General features: G+C 37.4%; 1 protein-coding gene across 4 annotated transcripts; it reads right to left on the bottom strand.

Annotated features, from left to right (window-relative positions):
• Nucleotides 1-3,835: 3,835 nt before the first annotated feature.
• On the bottom strand, nucleotides 3,836-16,263 carry LOC113068325 (protein lin-28 homolog A). 4 transcript variants are annotated; one of them, XM_026241038.1, is made up of 5 exons: nucleotides 15,855-16,263; nucleotides 14,529-14,829; nucleotides 13,298-13,473; nucleotides 7,655-7,833; nucleotides 3,836-6,351 (listed from the first exon to the last, which is right to left on the bottom strand). In XM_026241038.1, the coding sequence occupies exons 2-5, from the start codon at nucleotides 14,536-14,538 to the stop codon at nucleotides 6,129-6,131; spliced, it is 588 nt and encodes a 195-aa protein (XP_026096823.1). In that variant the 5' UTR covers nucleotides 14,539-14,829; nucleotides 15,855-16,263; the 3' UTR covers nucleotides 3,836-6,128. The 4 variants fall into 4 exon arrangements, with proteins under 4 accessions (XP_026096823.1, XP_026096822.1, XP_026096824.1 ...); XM_026241037.1 differs by lacking the exons at nucleotides 14,529-14,829; nucleotides 15,855-16,263 and adding exons at nucleotides 14,171-14,223; nucleotides 14,316-14,460; XM_026241039.1 differs by lacking the exon at nucleotides 15,855-16,263 and having other exon boundaries at nucleotides 14,529-14,842.
• Nucleotides 16,264-22,427: the final 6,164 nt, after the last annotated feature.

Below are 22,427 nucleotides of genomic sequence, written 5' to 3'. Positions count from 1 at the left end.
AGGTAAATATCATCTGCAATGTTGATTTCAGCTGTACTGTAGAATAAAAGAAGAAAAAAAAACTGCTCATAGTCTATGTCCGATTACAGCAGCAAACTGTTTTATCAGGTTTCTCAACTTAACTCGTTGTACAACAACTCGTCTCAGAACAAGCTGAAATTTGTTGTACACTAAATGTATATCGTAATAATACACATTTTCATATTTTATGTAAAAAGCTAACTGTAGTTGCTCGCTTTACATGTGAATCAGATATCAGCTGCTTTCTGTCTGGTGGGTGGTGTTTGGCCAGACGCTACATAATGAAATAGATTTGTCAATAGTCTGGCTCTTCAAGATAATACAACAGAGCTTCTCCTCCTGTCCATACGGTAATTTCTCTAGTGTGCGACAAAGAGTCGCTGGTTATGACGCAATCGTTAGCCTATTTTTTACAAAAAACTGCTTCTATGGGACCATAACGTAAGATAGAAGGTAATGGAGCCTTTTATACATTTTCGTGTTTCTTTAGAAATAATTAATGGACTAATGAAGTCTTTAAACGCCTCAGATAAAGTTATTCGCTGTCAAAGTGAAGCCAAAATGAATGGGAGTCAATGGAATGCTAACAGCAGGTGGGGGTCCGCTAGCCAATGGCAGCGCCCAGGGGTGCTTCAATAAAATATGAAACCCTGCCCCCCTGTATTCTAATCAAAACTATTGGTGCGAGGTCAGAATTACCAATATTTTGTTAACTTTAACATTATTCTTTAAACAATATTTCTGTAAAATGGTGGTCTAGAATAATTATGGCAGAAATAATTATTTAATAATTATTAAACCATTATTTACATTGATTAGCCGCATAAAAGTTACTGTTTTATTTTGGGGGTCATCTGATTTGTGACAATGCATTCATATGTTAATTATATTCATTAAAATGATTAATTTTACCATGGTGAATATGCCGAGGTAACGATTGCTGCACGACGTTTGAAAGTTCTGCGCGACTGCCATTAGAGGGAGAAATGCGACAATCATGTCCTAATGTCATGTGCACTGGAAAGTTCTTTCTTTTAAATAAAAACCTGTGACATTATCTATGTTCTCATTCACTTTAACTTAGCACGAAGTTCTGGAAAAACTGTGCCCAGATCTTTTCCCATCCTTTCTCCCGTCTAGTCTAAAACCGTGACCGTGTCGACTGTCACTTTATGTTCGAAAATTTATTGCACGAATCAACCAAAATAAGTTTTGAAAACGAAAATAGGAAATTGATTTTAACGACCTTCTCTCGGAGCGCGTCCAGGTTTCTTTATTTTTTTTGGAACACACGTCACAGCAACTGCATCTTTGGACACACACGCATAACAGCAAATAATACTTCTGCACACTGTTTCTCTTTTTACAACAGAAATGTGAATTCTGCCGGTATTCAGACAGTCTCATGCATACAAATACTGATTCGGGCTAGAATCACCTACGTATTTGTTGTTGATGACATTTCTAATCGTAAACACAGCCATGTTGAAGCCTGCAGTAAATGTTTTGCATTGTTATGGCTGTCCACTCTGCTTATAGTAGTTTTTTCGAGAATGTTGCACTTCCGTTTGTCATTGTGCACGAAACTTCACGCCAATAAATCATCAGAAATATTGGTCTTTACCAATATATTGAATCTTTACATTCGTCCTGCCTGTTGTCCGTGGATTTATCTATATTTGGTGTTATTTGCCGTATAAAACGTGGTTGCACTTTATTTTACAGTATGTGTACTAACATGTACTTATAGTGTACTTACAGTGTATTTATCTAAGAAAGTTCTGGTAATTCAAGGTAACTACATGGGGTAGGGTTAGGTTTAGGGGTAGGTTCAGGGTTAGTACCTAGTTATTACATAGTTATTGTAATTACTATTATAAGTACATAACTTGTCTCTCAAATCAAACAGGATTTTTTCACAAAAGTGACAACCCAAGAAAGCAAAGTAAACGGCCTCATTTGTAGGTTGCATCGACACCTAGGGGTGGATGCAAGAAAAACAGTATCACAGTACCTCTTTTTTTTTCTGCTCACCTGAAATTCATGCAATAAACATGTTTTTGACAAAGATTTCAATTTGTTTGTGGCTCGAAGGAACGGGTTGAAGACCCAGTCAGTGACATCACGATATGCTAATTTGTTTAAATTCATACCTACGTAATCACCATCACCAAAAATTTTACTTTTTTTTTTTTTTACATTGAAATATTTAAACAAATAGACCTACCTACCGACCAATTATTATTTTATTTTTTTACTGTTACTGCAAACCAAAATATTTTTAAAGTTGGCCTAGTGTTAGTTTACATGCAGAACCACTTAAAAACCATGTCAACTTTGAACCCATTTAATATTTAGAACTGGACGTTGTATTTTGCTATTGTCACAACCTTTGATTTTTAAAACGGCTTGAGCAGATTTTTCCAAATTATCTCTATTAAAATGTATTATTCTTTTTTTTTTTTATTACCTGCATTTTTGTCGTTTTAAGTTTATTTTCATCTGCAAGTGTGACATAGTCTCTCAAATATTTGGTTGATCAACTCCACAGTTACCCACAAACCTGCTTGGTTTCTTCCAACGGTCCATTTTTTCTTTAATAATCAACACTTCAACCACTTAGAACATAAACATATGTACATTTTATTACTAAGTTAATGTAAGGCTGTGTTAGTGAGAGGGACTTTATCACTCTAGAAGCATTTGATTGGACACAAAAAGAAAATGGAAACCGTACACACACCTGAGTGAAAGATAATGTCACAAATTCCCAATTTCGCATTTAGAATAGTCTTAAATCGTTCTAAAGGGAAATTAATAACTAATGCAACCGGTTCTTGACTCGTGAACGAGTCATTATCTGGCTCGGCTCGGTGTTCATCTTCAGTTTTCTCTTCACAGCAGTTCAGTCAGTGTACTGTTTGAGTTATGAATTACTCCGGGATATTGGTTTGTTTGAACTCAGAGGGAGTCTCAGCCACATAAGTCATTTGTGGATTAATGCGTATTGGAGACGCGAACCGTTTAAAACGATTCAGTTCAATTTGGTGAACTGAATGATTCGTTCGCGAACTGGATATCCAGACTGCTTTGATTTGAACTCTCTCTCACAACAGACACGGAAGAGAAGACAATGCTGAGTAAAGTCGTAGTTTTTGCTATTTTTGTACCAAAATGTATTTTCAATGCTTCAAAAAATTCTAACGGACCCTCTGATGTCACATGGACTACTTTGATGATGTTTTTCTTACCTTTCTGGACATGGACAGTATACCATACACACAGCTTCAATGGAGGGACTGAGAGCTCTCGGACTAAATCTAAAATATCTTACACTGTGTTCCGAAGATAAACGGAGGTCACACGGGTTTGGAACGACATGAGGGTGAGTCATTAATGACATAATTTCGATTTCTGGGTAAACTAACCCTTTAAGTCTTTGGTTCTTTGAATTGTGATGATTTTGGCTCACATTTAACAAAAACCCACCAATTCACCATCTCAGTTATTAGGTCATGTTCTCTCCATTTTTTTCCAAACCACGACAAGCGCCAGTGTCCCTTTTTTGCAGAAAGTGATATTGAATTCATTTGATCATTCACATTCGATTATCAAAAAAATAAAAAAAAATGTTAAAAGAAAATTCCTAATATCACAGCCATAATTTCCAAAGTTTGTTATATGTATATAATATGTATATATTAGTGAATGGGTTTTGAATGGGAAGCAAGCTCATCTACATCTTTGATGGCCTGTAGTCAAGTACAATGTGGCACACAATCGAAAACCACCTGTGAAAGAAACAATGCCAGCATAATCAGAAAAAGATATTTATTCACTAGAAAGCAGTTGTCGATGTTAAAACTACAACAGATTTTTGGGCACAACCTTCTTGCCATGCTTTGTCACGATGACCTGAACATGACAGCGTTCTCTCTGAAACCAGTCAACATGGATCACTCCATAAACCAGATCCATGATATGTGTTTGCCATATTCAAAGCGACTACATTCTTTGGTCACCAGAACACTAAACATATGTGCCTTCATCACAAAAAGTGGAACAAAGCGCCTGACCGACGACGCAAGACACCGAACATGAAGGGCTTCATATTTGTGCAGCATCTGGAGCCCTGAGCATCAGCGAGCAACACAAAATGACAATTATTATAATACAACAATCAAGATCACCAACATTGATTATCCTCTTCATTAATTAGAACCCAGCAAGAAATAATTAACATAGTCCCGAGTTAACAATCTCAGGGTACATTACAGTAAAAATAATAAAAAGTCAACTGGAGCAATATTACAGTTGCATTTCGCTCATGAGTCGGTCTAAGTCCAAACCAAAAAAATTTTAAATAACTCCGACACATTTGACCAAAACTGACTCAGTGCAGCTACATGGCAAACGATAACATGTCCAAGAAATTAAATACATTAAACCTAGAAAAATAAAAGTACACACACACACACACACACACACACTTCTCTCTCACACACTTAAATGGACAATGTTCTGTTAACATGTCCATTTAATATATTTCAACACACCCTGAGGTAGATTTGTATAGATTCAAAACAAGTTACGCATCTTGTTCTCATGTTAAATAAAAAAACAATACAATAAAATATTGAAATGATAATAGAATATACAATAATGGTATGAATATATGGCATAAGAATACAGTCTTACCAATGAGAAAGACCCTTCACATCCCTTAAACTGACCCATCCACCCAACACTACATTCATCGACTAACACCTACTCCCACCTGATAACATCCTAAAACCACTTCAGATTATTAGAAATAAATAAATACATCAATCAGAAAAACACCTGTGGAGCAGTGACGCGCTGTTAGTTTAGAGGTTTAACACTTTGAAATCAGTGTTTTCAGAAAAGAAAGGCCATAAAAAAAAAACGAGTGCATCACAAAATCCTTCTCAGCATTGCTTACACTCACCAGCTGTCAATCAACTCCCTACTACAGTTAAAAACATTATTAAACCTGGAAATGATTCCCAAACACAGTCTGAGTTCAGAGTGAATGGCTACAAATAAATAAAAAAAGGTTTACAGTTGTTATTTACAATAAAGTGAGATCAAGTCAGGATCTCCTCTTGGAATGAGCTTTAACAAACCTGATATAGTGTCTCGTGTTACGTTTACATAAGAAAAAAAAAAGAATATTATAATTGTCTTGGCTCTGGTTTTCAAATAGCAGGGATTTGGTCGATTTCTTCAGGCAATCCCCACATCTTTAAATGAGAGCGAGCCTTTGTTACCATTACACAGCATTAAAAAAAAATCCAAGAAAGCCACGGTGTCTTTCTTATAGTAAGTAACTAATGACAGTGCAGTCAACATACTTCCACTGGTGATATAGAGAGACCGAAGTCAAATATGCATGGACAGATTTTGAAATCAGAAAAAGTCTCAGTCAGTATGGTTTCTTCAGTGTACAGGGGGATGACAACATGAGTTTCCCGTCAAAAAGCAAGAGAGTGATGCATTTGAGCAGTTTCACCACTATCCAGGCTTATTGCCATCTGTAAACATGATGCATTTGATTGTTTCGGTTCAAATCTAAGACACTTCGAAAAGCTAAGGCAGAAAATAAAAACCTCTCTCTCTTACACATTGGCTTCACACTCTCAGGGGCAGATCTCAAGAAAACGGTCAAGCACATTATTTTATCCTAAAGTCAACAAACTCTGAATGATAATCCCTCTTTTTGTGCGAGAATTGTGAGTCCTAAAGTCCTAACATAGGTTTTATTTTAAGCAAAATATGCCTTTTAAAATTCTGATTTCGACATGTTTTTGTGAGATTTGCCCTCTATTTCATGATTATCCATCTGAAATATCTGCTTCATCCCAAATCTTTGTTGACGACTGTCAAAAATGAAGATGGATATGATGGTGGTACAACATTCAATATTAATTTAATCCGGCTTTATAATTTCCTGGCTAAAGTACAAAAGTGAGCGGCGACATTCATTTCTGCTGTTAGAAAAAGAAAAACCTGAGTTAGTTTCAAAAGCAGCTTTCCATTGAAACTTCTTGATTGGTTGTTGTGTTTCCCTGACAACCTTCCCCCGACTAATCAGAGCTGTCGGGAGGAAAGGGGGCGTGGCTCATGTCCTCCTCTTCTCCTGTGGTCGAGGTTGTTGATTTTCCCTGAGATCCCGGTGACAACTGCTGTGCTTTGATTGGACAGTTGGCCACCATGTGGGTGATGCTTTGGCAAAAATGGCACTTTTTTGGCTGAGGTGGCAGCTGGCATTCTTTGGCGTGATGATTCGGCCCTCCACAGTTGAAGCATCTGCAATAGCGTAGGAAAACAAGTGTTATGTATATATTGGCTAAGGGCGCCAAAACTAAAAAAAAAAAATGGGTCACTGAGCTAATTTACATGCAATTGTTATCATCCTGTCTTGTTTATAAAATAATTTAAAGGAGAATAACATCAGTACATCAACCGCAATAAAGAATCCAAGACAAATTTTCAATGCAAGATAATATTGTATAATTTATTCGCTCTTATGATATTCAGAAGAATTTGTGAAGAGTGAAAATGAATGGAGATGGATGCAAATAAACAAAAAAAAAAATGACTAAAAAGGATGCAAATAAACAAATATAGTATAATAGTTTAGTATAATATTCACAAATTATTTATAAGTTGCTAAAAAATAAAAAAATCCAGGTTGGTATGAAAGCATTTATTGGCTTTACAAATCACTTAATTGAAATTATGGTTCACATGATTTGTGTTATATTCCAAGTATTCTGAAGCTGTACTCCTAATACTGATATTACTACATGCAATATTAACGTTGTATTAAACTTCACTTTATTACATACGCACCATGTACTAAGACGAGTTTAGTACGATGCATGAATTTCACTTACAAATATAATAAAAGTCACCATTTTGGGTTAGCGACTCATTTAAATGAAAGCTTCCTGTGCATTAAAGGCCATCCGCTCTCGATATTGTTGGGGGTTATTGATCGGCCGGAGGAAGGAGGTGTGGTGTAGAGGAGGTGGGGCATCTCTTTGGCTCTTTGTTTCAATATGTAGCATGACCTTTGCACTTTGATCCCTGCTGCGCACCCCCACCCCGCTCACATACATCACACCTCAGGGTTGCCATGGCAGCAGTCACCTCTGACCTTTCTCAGGCACCTACATCTGTTATTAATTAAATGGACAGGATCTGCCCCTCCGTCAGGAGACACGGGCCCAGAGAGATGAAATATCAGTGACAAACGGCAGGAGAGGGACGTGGTGTTAGCACATGTTGAATCGGGTGTCTCTCACAGAACTGCAGCAAAGCCATCACCGTCATTCATGCACAAGTGTGAAAGCTGCTCTCGCTTCGATCCGGATCCACATTCAACCAACCAGCACGATCAGACGTAGCTTATCAATAACCTTCGGCGTGGGGGCGGGTGACTCTGTGTGCCTACATTCAGAGCCATGAGATTTTAAACCAGCAGCTCAAGTCACCAACACACAGGGTGGGGGAAGAAAACATCTCAAACATTTAGATATCTCTCAAACATCTCTGTGTTCTTGCAGAAGAACCACAATGTCCAGGTCATGTTGTGAACGACACTCACCGATCTCCTTTTGAACGGCGTTTTTGGGCACCCTTGGGTTTCTTCTCGCTGCCCACGCATGGCGCCCCACCGGGCCCCGTCACCCGTAAGGACTCCAGACCCTTAGAGGACCTCTTGAAGGTGAACTCCACTTCTTCTCCTTCCTTCAGACTGCGGAAGCCCTCCATATGAAGCTTGCTCTGCAGAGACGGGGGAGATGTGATATATAGGGTCCATAAGGGTCCATTTTTCAAAATGTAGGTTTAAACTGAATTTGAAAGCGGAATAAGCTTTCCGTTGACTGTCTGTTAAGATCGGACAATATTTGGCCGAGATACAACTATTTGAAAATCTATAAATAGAGAAAATCACCTTTAAAGTGGTCCAAATAAAGATCTCAGCAATTCATATTACGCATCAAATTACGTTTTGACATTTACGGTAGGAAACGTACAGAATATCTTCATGGAACATGTTCTTTACTTCATTTCCTAATGTTTTTGGCTTAAAAGAAAAATCATTAATTGTGACCCATTTTATGTATTTTTGGCTATTGCTACAAATACACCCCAGAGACTTATGACTGCTCTTGTGCTCCGGGGTCACATTTATACTGTGATCCATCTATAAGTAAATACCTTTATGAATATAAATGTTTTCATGATTACCAACTCATTTCTCATGCCATTAGAAATGTGAAGTTTTTAAATATTTGCATGACTATACATTTACCTAATATTAAATATGCATTGGGTAAAGATCTTTTTATGCCATGTATGAAATGTTATAATTGTGAATACTCATGGTGATATATGCATAAAAAAAAAAAAAAAACTATATTTACAATATATTCAAAGATTTGCACAGTGCTTTTCACAGTACTAAATGCTGTATGAGTGCAATAAAATGCAATTATTACTTCAGATACAACACACCTTAGATAGATCAAGCTTCACATTTTACCCAAAGCCTCACTTTGTGCCACCTACACAGACACACATTTGATTAAGAGTCGTGTTTTGTCAAAGCACTTTAACATCATTTGTCCGTGAGGTTTGCGATCCTGAAAGAAGTGTTAGAATGCCATCTCCCCTGCCCCCAATACATAGCCTTCGAAACCGCCTCTTCACTTAACACTCAGGTCTCTACCAATTAATGTTGAACATTTGCATCCATCAATGGATGCTTCTGAAACTCAAGACTAGCAGCCTACTGGCAAACTACTGCAGGATATAACGCAGATACATGCTGCGTTCACAATCCAACCAGACAATGCAATGCATCTTAGCAGAAATGATGTTACTCAAAACTATATTCAGATCAACAGCCTACCATCACATTCAGAGATCACAGCAGACCATTTTAGCAGCTATAACATATGCAGGGGGCCAACATTTCACAAGAGGTAAATCCAGCCCTGATCACATTTGTAGTTGCACGGTTTCTCAAGATAAAGCAGTGAAATGCAGCTATTGGTGTGAATGGGACGGGCAGATGAGCTTCCCCAAAATAACTCTCAGTTCTGAGGGTCTGCAGTGGGAAAAGGTGGGGGAAGATTACATTCCTGAGATACTTGCTCTATAGGCGCATGGAAATAGGGCTTGAGAAAAGATCTACCTTTAAAAACAACCTTCTGCTTGTACTCTTAACAAAAAACCACTTGGAGAAAAAAAAAATGCATCAAGATCATCATGCATCAAGTTGACTCCAGCTTTGGTGTTTGGAGAACAATTTGCTTTGGTCGGTCACCTTAAAACCAGCGCTTGTAATAAAACTGCTTATCTTCTCGCCAGGACATTCCTTGGGATAATGTTTTTAGTCTTTTAAACATTAAACTCTTAATGGCCTGTCATAAATTCCACACATTCTCTCAGAGCAAAACACTGGACTGCGCTTCTTGTGTAATGAAGTGTAAAGATAGTTCACGCAGTTGTTCAAAACATGCATTTTGTTCAAAAGATGGTGTTTTGAAGAACACTGTGGCCCGAACACATTGGATTTTTTTTTTTTTTTTTGTCCATACAAAGAATACACTTGTGAAGCATCGACGAAAGCAAGTCATAAAGTTAAAACGTATTTTACTTGTATAATGGAACTGCTTCATTAAAACAACAGCAGCTCCGGCTCACTGCAAATATATATCTGTGGAAACATTTCTGCAAAATGATATGACATTACTTCTTGCATGTTCGTGACTATTTCAAAGTAAAAATTTCAAATGCACTGTAAAATGCATCACTTAAAATGCATTGAGGTTTAACCGAAACAAATGAACATGAATCTGACAAGGTTTTATTATTTTGTTACAGTACATTGATTGGCTGTGGTATGTTTTGCAGCTGTTTGAAAATATAATTTCAGGTGTTCAGCACTCTAATATTAATGCTCTCTCTTGTATGAAAACAATGCATCACCTGCCCTAAACCTCACTGATAGTGTTATCAAAAGCAAACGTGAGATTAAAACACATTTGCTGAAGCAAGCATGCCATTTGAGCTCGTTTCTACAAATCTTTGAACCCTTTAATCTGGATTTGTTTCACAGGATTCGCACTAGAGCGCACAGCGTCCACATCACACGTGCAATGCTGTACCAGGTGCGCTACCGAGCAAGTTTACCATGTCAGAAAACTCATATGGAGTAGATTACCCCATTCATACATTACAATCCATTAGTTTACAAATAATGCATTCGTTTAAAAGTGTTTGGAGGTCATAAACAAGGATCAAATTGAGAGGGATGGCATGTTTGTCATTGTCGGGCCATTTCAGGCTCCACAAGAGAATATCTTATAAATCAGTCCATTTAGTAAAACTAACTTTGTTAAATTAAAATGTTAAAAAAATTTAAAGAAACTGTGTAATCATTAGGACTGCACGATTATAAATTAAAAAAAAAAAAAAAAAATCATAATTGTCGATTATTCCCTTAAATTTGTCATTGTCATTATTATCACGATTATCACTATGATGTTTATACCATTGTTTGATGCCAACTGCATGCTGTATTTGTATATGGAAATAAATAAGCTGAAAACACTAACTGAAAAACCCTCAAGATAACATGTAGAAAGAAAAAACGCATCCAAGCACAAAGAATAGTATAAGTGGACTATGAACGATTACTTGCCACTTTGAATGATTATGTAATTGCGGCACCCATAATTGTAATCATGATTAGAAATTGTATTAATTGTGCACATTTTAACATTGAGCCCAAGGGGAAAAAAAATAGCTTGACTGCCTTTAAAAATGTAGTTTTTATAAGAGGCTGATCATTTGAAACACTGGTGGTCCACGCTTCGTCTCTCACACGACGTCAGGTTTAACTGACACTCATCTCTCAGAGGGGGGTGGATCGCTGGCAAAGGAATCAGCCAAAGCGCCTCCCAACCCCCGTCAAGGCTTCCTGAAAGCGTCCCGCTCCATCCCTCTCCGCCCTACTCTTTTACTACAGAGATTTTTATGAATGAGTTCAGCTAACAACCCCCTCCCCCCAAATAACCCCGCCCCCCACAGCACCCTTTCTCCAATCTCCTGATCTCCATTCCCAGCATTCTCCCTCAGCATGTCTTTCAACTATTTTTCACCATTAATTATGAAATCTCTCTTTTCGGTGATCTCTGCACACAAACACCATTCATTCAGTGATTCTCTAAAGTCTAAGGAAGGCAGGATTTCCTCCTGCGGGTTTCACAATGACAGTCATTGTCTTTTTAACCAGGTGGGTCCCACAGCAGTCACCCTACTCGAAGCATTATCAATATATCCACAGAAAGAGTCTCCGGTTTGAGCACTGGTTCCCGTACGGTTATCAAAACCATACAACCTAAGCATATCAAGAAATCTTCCTCCAAACACAAAGTGTTGATGAAGAGGACTAAACAAACACCCCATGCTGCGCTGGTGTTCCCATCTCAGTTTAACAGACCTAAAGACAATGTGTGCTCAGCTCGAACACCCTCCGTTCATCCTCGCAGACAGCCATTCTGGAGGAAACCAAAGACCTCTTACTTGGAGCGAGACAGAGAGATCACTCGACACCGTGTGTCCGCAAGATGCTCTAATCTCTGGGTAATTTAACACAATGACCTCAAGCCATGAGGCAGCAGCTCATTTGGCTCAGGGTGATAGGTGATCCACTGTTTGCCGTCTTGCTGCTTGTTCTGGGGCAATAGCTTGTTGAATTATTGCTGAAGGTTAGTGTTCAGGACTGAAGACGGTAAACTCCACAAAAGGATTTTTACATTTAGCACGTCTGCAGAACAAATCTGAGTGATATCGGATATAATAGTCAGAGGTTTTACTTTTGAGCTTTTTGTCTTGATTTATAAGATGGTGCAGACAAGGACATGTTGAGCCAGGACTTGAACCTGTGAGCACGTGTACATACTGAGCCAAACATAAATGACATGAAAAAACACCGTTTGGGACGGTTTTATTTACAGGAGAGCACCCAAATCTACCACACACTAATAATGAAGCGACACTTTTCAATTTGCCATCTATTTCAGGCCAATCTTTGGAAGAAATTTGAAAGGACAGGGCTGCATTTAAAATGAAATCCAAAGATAAAACCTAATAAAGGTGAAGTGGGACCACTGTTCAATTTAAGTTTTTGCCTTGAATATTTTATTCATTTTCCCTCTGTACAGTGTAGAGTTTTAGCCATTTAAAAATAATGGCTAAGCTAATAATGGCATTAAAAATAAAATATAAAGTTTTTTTTTTTTTTTTTTTTAAATATAAGTACAATGTAAAAACGTACACAATAAGTACATTGTACTAAATTATTAATTAAAATGTAAGTACATAGTAGTTAAGGCCACTTAATATAAAGTGGGTCCAAAAATACTTAAAATAAATCAGAGATTTCCCACTCTCTGTATTCACCCTATACAAAATCGAAACCCTTGAACTGACTTCCCAAAAAATGTTCAGAATAATAGTCGCTTGTTTATTTGCATAAATATTAAATAAAAGCACACAAACCTTAGCTTATTGTCCTCTTCAAATCATTTTAGTCCAATACATACATTCTACATCTATAAAGACCACCAGAAATGGGGAAATTTCCAAATAATCAAATTATTGAAATCATTAAAAAAAATGTAATCACTGGACAATATATGCATATTATATAACTAAATAAACAAAGGTCTCAGTTAAAAGCAAAACAATAGATTTACAACCTGGTGTCAAAAAAAAAAAAAAAAAAAAAAAGCATTTAAAACTCTAAAATATTCTCCCAGACCCCTAGAAAATAAAAATAAAACCATCTACACACAAACCAACAAGAGACCTGAAGATCACAAACGCAACAGATCAGCATACAGCCAGCTCTAAACCCCTATACAGCAAAAAAAAAAAAAAAAACAACAACAACGAGGTTTCTTTGAACGACTGAAGAACCTTCATTTTTAATCATTCAGATTGTGATTTAGCATCGTTCTAATACTCAGGCATTAATGTTCATGCATTAACACCGAACACTAAATTATAGCTTTATAAAAAGGTAGAAAATAATTATAAATGCAGCCTACTAATACTGTAAATATTTAATTTAGCAGATTAACCCGTGTTTATGTCGTGAGAGGAACAGAGGGACAGAGGAAGGCCTTACACGGGACCCTCCGTTAAAAACGACAGCATCCACTGCTCTCACCTGATGGACGAACACATCCAGGGGGGAGTCCAGACAGATGCCCTCCCGGTGGGTCATGGACAGGAAGCCGAAGCCCATCCGCACGTTAAACCATTTACAGAGTCCACTTCCACGGAGCGAGCTCGAGTCCTCCTCGGAGCTCGCGGCTTCCTCCTCCTCGGTCCGTGCACAGCCCCCTTGGTGAATCACAAAAACAAGAAAATCACAACTAACTCTACGAACAAAAATATCACGCTATCGAAAGTGGACGAAACGAATGAACCCGTGGACTCTTACGCTGCGGTTTCGACATGAAGTGAATTCATCACGCGCTCGGCGAGAAAATGCCAGAAGCTACGAGCGAAACACGAGCGAATGACTCTATGGATGTTCGCTCTCAAAGATATATCTTCTCTTTGTTCAGCACTTGGTTTACACGATCCAAATGCATGCTTTTATGATACAAAATAAAAGGTTTATTTACATAAAAAAATAAACGCACAATCTGTCTAACCTGGGTCTTCAACAGGTATCATAGACAATTCATTTCAGTTCACTTCGTCGCTGATTTTGAAGACAGTAATTTAAGTTAAAACGGAAGAATTCCATTTTCCTCAAGAAATAAATGCTTTAAATTGCAATAATCAATCAATGTGGGAAACGCGCGTTCAAAACTGGGAATATTGCTGTCAAACCATGAGAAACCAGCGACTTCTCAATTATGTGAATCATCAGTGATATAAAGAGATTATCAAACGACATTATTATTTTAAATAAACGCCGCATGCAGTTCTCTCTAAGCGCTGTTTTATCATTAAGTCACACACACAGAGTTGATTTATCAGTGCGCGCTGTCAGTAATTAATCATAAAGCAGAAATGTGCACCCGCTCACCTGTGTAATATTGCTCATAAACCGAGCCCATTTCACCCATCTCGCCCATCAACCTCCAAACAAATCCCAAGAACTGAAAAAGCTTCAGGCTTTCCTCCACATTTCAAAACTCCAACTAAAACAGAACAAATTCAAACTACTTTACCCAGGCCAGAAGGAACGAACAAACAAAAGATTTGGGGTTACAGGTTACATTTTAACGGTAACGACGCGAATAGTCCAGGGCTTCTGGGAAGAGCCCTTTGTAAAGATCCCCAAATCTGAAAGACAATGCAGGAGCTCCGTCCCACCCCCTCTTCTTTATCCCTCTCTCTCTCTCTCCACTGACCCCCCACTGGAAGATCACCCACGACCTCACCTTCAGCCATGTCTCCAGGATGTCTTCAACCTCTTCTTGCTTCACACCACAAGCGCAGATCATTGGTCAAGCCTCCAAACAGCATTAAACAGACTGGTCAGTGTTGGTTCCGGAGTGAATCACAGGACTCGGGTCACTGTAGCATCTCCTCTGCTTTAGGTCATGATGCTCAACTCCACCGAGCTGATGAAGTGCACATTTCTGCGACGATAGGGTCCAAATTTGCCAATGGGCCAATCGCAGATGGAGAATGTCAGCTTGGGGAATAGGAAGTGCCCTCCCCTCTTAAACCCTCAGTATGCTGACACACACACACACACACACACACACACACACAGCGGATGGACACTGAGACAGCAATAAAAGCCTGACCGCTTTCTAAACAACTAAACATTGATTTGTTGCACTCCATTCTTCTCATCTAAAATAATGTGTAGTTAATTACTTTCAAAATATAACATCATGAACAACATTTTAAATATGTTTTTTTTAGCATGCCTATATGACAGTGTTATTTATAATATAGTTCTTCTCACTACGAAAATGTGTCACTAATGAAAATGTATAAGGAAAAATGTGAAGGTGGTTTTGGATTATATATTTTTTAAAGACATTCCATCAGAACGCGATTTTTACCATAGGCTTAATAATATGTAGAATTTACTAATTTTCAAAATAGGATGATGTATGTGCGTGCGACCCACAGTAAATGCGCCTTAAACAAGACTCAAGGGTCACAAATACTTGCTGGAACCTGCAAACTCTCTCCTTTTTTTTTTTTTTTTTTTTTTTTTTTTCAAATACCAAAAGGCATGAAATAAACTCATCAGTTAATATGTCTCTGTAGCTAATGATGTTGACAATGGTCAAAGATGACAGCAGCTCTGGTTTGGGCTTCATGAAGCCACATGTCCGCACAGTCTTATTGTTCTCACACCTCGAGCAGAAACCAGGAGAACAATGAGACACAGAGCCGTGTAAATGTTATTTAATTGATCTCTGACGCCAGCGCGTAATGAATGTGAATTGCGTCGAGCGCCTCAAACACTCCGCAATTTACAATTACATTGATCTGCAAAACTTCTTTAAGCATGGAGGATAATAATACACAAATAATAATTTATTTAAATAGCGTTGTTTTTGCCAATTAGAATTTCTTTATCCCTTATTATTGTTATTATTTATTTATTTTTATTTTTTTGAAGGAAATATTCATTTTTATTTAATTACTGCATATAATTCATATGTACAGATGGACTATTTCTATTGTGATTTCTATTTGTCATGTTTAAAGCTCTGTGGTTGATATCATGAAGTTCTTCTCACCTGTGTGATTCAGACGCGGATTCGCCAGGGGCATCAAGCATGACTTAGAAATCATTTCATTTCTCTTTGTTGTTAAATCAACTAAATAATGATGATTGGTATCCAGCCTTGCGAGAACCTAAAAGCGTGAGTCCAATACCCCCCTCCTCGAAGGCATTTTATAGCGCACGGAGCATTTGCGAGTGAATGAATGAATGAATGAATGAGGAGCAGTGAGTCAGTCGGGCTCCTGCTGTGGTTCTGCTCTGATGACTGTATTGGGATTGTCACGCGCCCCGTCACCCGCAAACACAATTAAAGCCGCATCCACTTTCCAATGAAATATTCATGCAGGATTCTTGGATGCCGTTCATCAGCTTCCCAAACACACTCTCAACAAGAGCACAGGTTGCTGACTCATGTCAGAGGAAACAGAACAGCACCTGCTAGTCTTGTTAGTCATAAAGCTTCAGCTAATTAAACACATCGAACAGAACTTGGGCATGCGCTTCTGTGGGTCACGTGACGCACTCGATAAACGCCAATCAAAAGTGCAGCTGGAGCTCTGGCTCTGTGTGGAACACTAGCTCACTGATTCACGCGCATTATTAAAATACAAATATCTTATTAAGGAAAGAAAAGAAGAAAGAAAGAAAGAAAGAAAGCATGTGAAATAGTCACAGTATCTAAACATATCAAACAGTAGTACAATGTTGTCATGTAGACTTTTAAAGTCACGTTTCATTTATGTTTCGTTTTTTATGTTTCTCCTTTCAATAAAATTTTGTGCAAATGCATTAACTTTATGTCAAAAAGGAGGAAAAAAATAAAAACAAACATGTTATTTTGTCACCATAAGGTTAAAGGGCAAGAACAATGCATTATGGGATATAGTATTCCTGAGTGCTTTGGTTGTGCTTTGGTTGTTTTAGTAAATGTATAAAGGTCACTCAAGTATTCCTACACTCTCAGAAAAAAACAAACAAACAACAAAACAAAAAAGAAACTGTACCTTTTTACCTTACCCCTACAAAGTGCATTTTAGTGCTTTAAAGGTACAAAGGTGTATGCCACAATGCAATATGTGAAAAATGACCATACACTCACTGAAACATGATTAAACTCATGTGACAACATAATGCCTGCATTAAGCGTCATTCAAATATAACAGAAATACAGTGAAAGCCTAAAATGACGTACGGTGTCAGGATGTTGTATGGTAGAACATCTTTCTTGTCATAGAACCCCTTAATCTTATATATGCATTTTCCCAAAGTCAACATATGACATGTGAACAGGTGACAAAGCAGCTGGCTGCATTTATGCTTCCCTCAGGGAGATCATGAAGACTGAAGGACTTCTATGGAGATCTCCTTAGTAACCAATGGCCTTGACTCAGTTTCTGAAACACCCTTCAAACTGCCCCTCAACACATAAAGTGAAAGTGACGTGACATTCAGCCAAGTATGGTGACCCATACTCAGAATCCGTGCTCTGCATTTAACCCATCCAAAGTGCGCCTCAGTCGTGTTATTGCCGGCCGAGACACCCACAGCCCACATCGTGGATCCCACAATCCACGAAACCCACAACCCTAGGGTTAGGAGTCAAACTCTCTAACCACTATGCCACGACTTCCCCACAATTAAATATTTCAGTTTACTATAACATGTATATATGTTTATTTGCATTCTTGTGATCAGATGTTGTAGTTAAAGGAGTAGTTCACCCAAAAAAATGAACAATTGCTGAAAATTTGCTCACCATCAGGCCATCCAAGATGTATATGGGTTTGTTCTGGAGATTTGGAGAAATTTCGTATTACATCACTTGTTCACCATTGGATCTTCTGAGTGAATGAGTGCCACAAATAATCCACATTAAGCAAAAAGCTGTATATTTGTAAGAAACAAATTTATCATTAGGGCAGTTTAAATTTAAACTGTCTAACTCCACAGGTCTTTAATCCATAGCAATGCTTCCTCCATTGAAAAAGTGCTATTCACTATTTTCTTTCACTATTTTGGACTGTTTTGGCTTGCAACCTATGCTTTATTTTTGCATATTGCTCTCCTGACTCAGACAAGAAAGCTTTTTCTTGGGAGAAAGCAATAAAATGGAAAGGACTCAAATTCTGGTCTGAAGTTAAACACATCTTAATGATGGATTTGTTTCTTTCAAACATGCAGCTCTTACTTTCACAAGACATATGATAGACTGGATTGATGTGGATTGCTTGTGGATTAGTGTAATGTTTTTACCAGCTCTCATTCTGACGGCACCCATTCACTGCAGAGGATCCACTGGTAAGCAAATGATGCAATGCTGAAACTCTCTAAATCTGTTCTGATGAATAAAAAAACTTCATCCAACTACATCTTGGATGACTAGAGGGTGATGACATTGTCAACACATTTTCATTTCTGGGTGAACTATTCTTTTGAAGAGCTTCAGCAATGTGTTTACAAAATAAGTCTATTCCACGGTGTAAGGACCTTTTTTGAAATATTTGAGTGAAAATAAAATGAAATGAAAGGAAGCTTGGCCACACTATTGAGAATCAGGGTCATATCCCAAAGGGAACAATGTCAGTTCAGTTCTTTCTCAAAGACCTCAGGGAATCAGTGGATAATCAATACTTGGAAAGCAAGTGTGAAACAGTGGATCGGCCAGTCACATCTAGGATCTGATTTCAGTGATCGTGTCTGTGAGTCATGACAGTGATGACAGTGAAGGATGGGACTCGTCCTCTGACTCACCGTCAGTGTTAATTTTGACAGCAAATTCGGATTTAGTCTTAGTCTTAGTCTTTTGAATAACACACCATTTAGTTTTAGTCACATTTTAGTCATCTGAAATGTTTTAGTCTTAGTCTAGTTTTAGTCGACTAAATATCATAAGAGTTTTAGTCTTAGTCTAGTCTTAAGTCTTTTAGTCTTAGTCTAGTTTTTTTTAGTAGAACAAAATCAACATAGTTGACTTGACTAAATGTTTCTATCAGTCTGTTATGGAATGGTATTTATAAAATAAACATAAGGCCTGCTCTCAATGAAAAATATACATGCTCTCTGAAAAAGATATGCATTCGTCCTGAATGATATGCAATGCATATGACATTCTTTCAAGATGAAGTACAGTATTATTGAAATAGACAACCACCTATATTATATTTGTATTGTATGTTCATTCTATTTCTTTATTTGTGCTATTTACACAAAGTTTACATTTTTTTAAGTTTGCTTTTGTTCATTTAAAATAGCACTGCATAGTCTTCACTGTAAAATAAAATACACAATCAAACCAAAATGTATTCAGACACCTTCAACGTTTCTTAAAATATCACAGTTTACTTGTTGTAGTTTAGAAATTGGTAATAAAATACGACAATAACTCAGGGTTAAACTGTGTCAGAACAACAAATTCATCTTGATAATGTCTGATGCAATGCTTAATTTGGTTCAGTCTGTGGTGTGAAAAGGTTGCATTAGAAATTAAAGAAAGAAACACTTAAGCAAAACATGCTCAGGTCCCTAATATTTTTTATTATTTTTTTATTTTTTAGTCACTAGTAAAACAATATAATCTATTCTATCTGATTTTCGGATTGACTTTGGATAAATTCTTGTTAAAACTACAAAGTAATTCAATCAAGAGCAGTGAGTGATTTACTTTCATTTTCATACATTTAAGACACTGACAGCAGAGCTAGTAAATTAGGCGCGGTCACTTTAAGAGACAAATGCATCCATTATAAAGATACGCATCCGATTTCTTTCCAACGCTTTACTTTCACTGAAGACATAACTACAGATTTTTTCGCACACTTTCCAAGACGGGTATTTCGACATATTTAGTATGTATTTGTTGTCGGTACAAAAGCAGGAAGACTTTGAGACGCGTCTCTGCTTGCTCCCTGAACACCAGGACACCAGAACACCGCGCTGCTGAATTGAGCTCTTTCACTTTTCGCTCTTTTTCTTGTGTTTATTTAAAATGCGATTTGTATTTGTTCGTTCAGGGTGCAGGAGGACGCAAACGTCCTGAATGAGAGCTCGGTTCAGTGTTGCGCGAGTAACCAGCTGCTCTGCTCAGTTCAACTTTCCCGCATCGCGGGGCTGAAGCCAACTTGATGTGTTGAATGCTTGGAGCACGTTATAAAACGTATTCTTAAAATACACATTTCTGTTTTAATAAATGCTCATATTAAAACATAGCATTACACATAAGTAGGTACAAAAATAATCAGTGATACATTTACGACCCCATAAAAATTTGGGTCGCAATGGCATTTCAAAAGGTTGCAGTGTTGTTCCCTGTGTAAACACCTTAACTGTTATGAAAACGTCCTCGAAACTGTGCCAATTTCTGCAAAATCATCTATGTTCTCTTTTCTGTGTAACTGCTCCTGCGTTTGTTTAGCTGTTGCGCTTGCATTTGCCGCGGCTTTTTATAATGGCTCGGCTGCTTCTGCATAGATCAACCTACCCTGAAAGATTCGCTCTGATTGGATCTCTTCTCCATTCGTCCCTCCCATATATTTTCGTCTCATTTTTATTCGTTGACTAAAGTGTCAGTTATATTTCGTCACGTTTTTCGTCATCATATCTGACTTTTTATTTAGTTTTTATTTAGTTTTCGTCCGTGAAAAAGGTTAGTTGACGAATATTTTTCGTCATAGTCTTCGTCAACGAAATTAACACTGCTCACCGTCAGAAACTGGAGTACTGGAGCAATACAGTCCAACAGTTTCTTTGGTCACTCCTGTATTTCTCACCTATGTTCAGATCTGCAGAAGAACAAGGCTGAGTGAAAACGTTTTGTTAGTGTGGGCAGACTAAATATCAGCTATTGGTGAAATCAGAAACAAAACATGAAGTACGGTGGTTTACAGTTTCAGCACCCTGGACAGCTCTACATGGGATTTCTCTGAAACGTACTGTACGTGTCTTGTATATTACAGCTATTTAAAATCTCTTAAGCATCAACCGTTGACCTAGACAGAACTGGGATTGTATAAATGTAATATTCCTCTAACCTGAGAGTATTTTATATTATGACAATAATTTGGACAAAAGCGCTTGTACTGTACTACTCTTCTATTTTTAGTCAATTTGGATTAATGTTTCTGCTGAGTGAATCAATGCAAATGTAATTGCAGTAATAAAAGGACATGTCGCTAAAGCTATTCTAGAACATTTAGAAAATCAGCCAGGAGAACATGGCAAGTCACGTTACAAAGGGTTAAATTCAGGTAGGTATATATTCAGAAAAGTAAAAAAAAACTGTGGGATTTATTGTGTCCATTTTCTTTAAAGATCACTATGAAGATATATAATGTGGAATAAGGATGAAGAGTCAGAGTGCTGTCTCAGATGAGCAGAGCTATTAATCGTATTGATCAGGATATGAAAGATCAGCATCTCCTGAGGAAGCTGGATTTATTTAATAATTTCTACATATTTTTTACCTGTATTACAAACATTTCGGAGAAATTGGCAGGCAGTTTTACTTTAGTGTTGTAACTTATTTTATAGTTAAATCTGTTGTAAGGTTTTTTTTTTTTTTTTTCTCCCAGTTCATTAAGCAGGTGTTTGACTGATTGTCTGCCCTCTGGTGGATGCAATTTGAAGATGATAAGCACACGCCAAAGACCAGAGTAACAGTAGGAGAGACGTCAAGGGAGAGGTGATAGTGAAAAATGCCACTGCGGGAACTGAAACATAGACTCACCAAAACAATAGTGCTTTAAATGTATTTTACAGATTGTAAACCTGTTGTAAAAAACCATGTAAAGTCTGAAACATTAAATAATAATCAGAAAATGATTTTACATTTTAATATAAAAATGCAAACATTTAAAATACGGTTTATAACCATTAAACTATTTTAAAAACAATGATGCATCAAGCATTTATGGCTCATTTGGTGTGAAGTGTGATGTGAGACAGAATTTTTTCTTTTTACAAAAAGTGAAGCTGCTGATACTTACAAGAACAAAATGCAACAGGATCTCTGTCTCTCTCTCTCTCTCTCTCTCTCTCTCAATTCAATTCAGTTCAACATGTGTTTTATTGACATGGCAATTGTTAAAATGTAGTGCCAACTGCCAAAGCATATGTTTAAATTGAATCTAGAACAGATATATGCAACAAAAAATGCATGTATATACATTTAGAAAATAGAACAAATCAACATCTTAGAATTTTATGAAAAATGTATAATTCTGTGTGGTGTGTGTGGTGGTTTATTTGTGTGTGTGTGTGTGTGTGTGTTTGTGGGTGCAACGACTCTTCCCTCTTTTTATGACAGGCATTAATGTATTGTGCTGCTAGTAAGATGCAATCTTTTTTTTCACCTAATAAATATTGGAGTTGTGTTTTCTTGTTTAAAAATTGTCAAGTATTTCAAATTTAGGGTCAAATTTGTTTCTAATGTCTTCATAGTTGGGGCAGCTGGTGAGGAAGTGTCGCTCTGCTCATTCACACAGATACTAAACAACATCATGTTGACACACATGATACTGAAATAATGTAATGGACATCCATTTACCAATATTAGAAGATATAACTCTATTGTACACATCTGAGAATAATC

This window comes from Carassius auratus, linkage group LG44F (assembly GCF_003368295.1).
Source record: "Carassius auratus strain Wakin linkage group LG44F, ASM336829v1, whole genome shotgun sequence".
Taxonomy (NCBI): domain Eukaryota; kingdom Metazoa; phylum Chordata; class Actinopteri; order Cypriniformes; family Cyprinidae; genus Carassius; species Carassius auratus.
The sequence above is the reverse complement of the archived record's forward strand: the minus strand, read 5'-3'. Positions and strand labels throughout refer to the sequence as shown.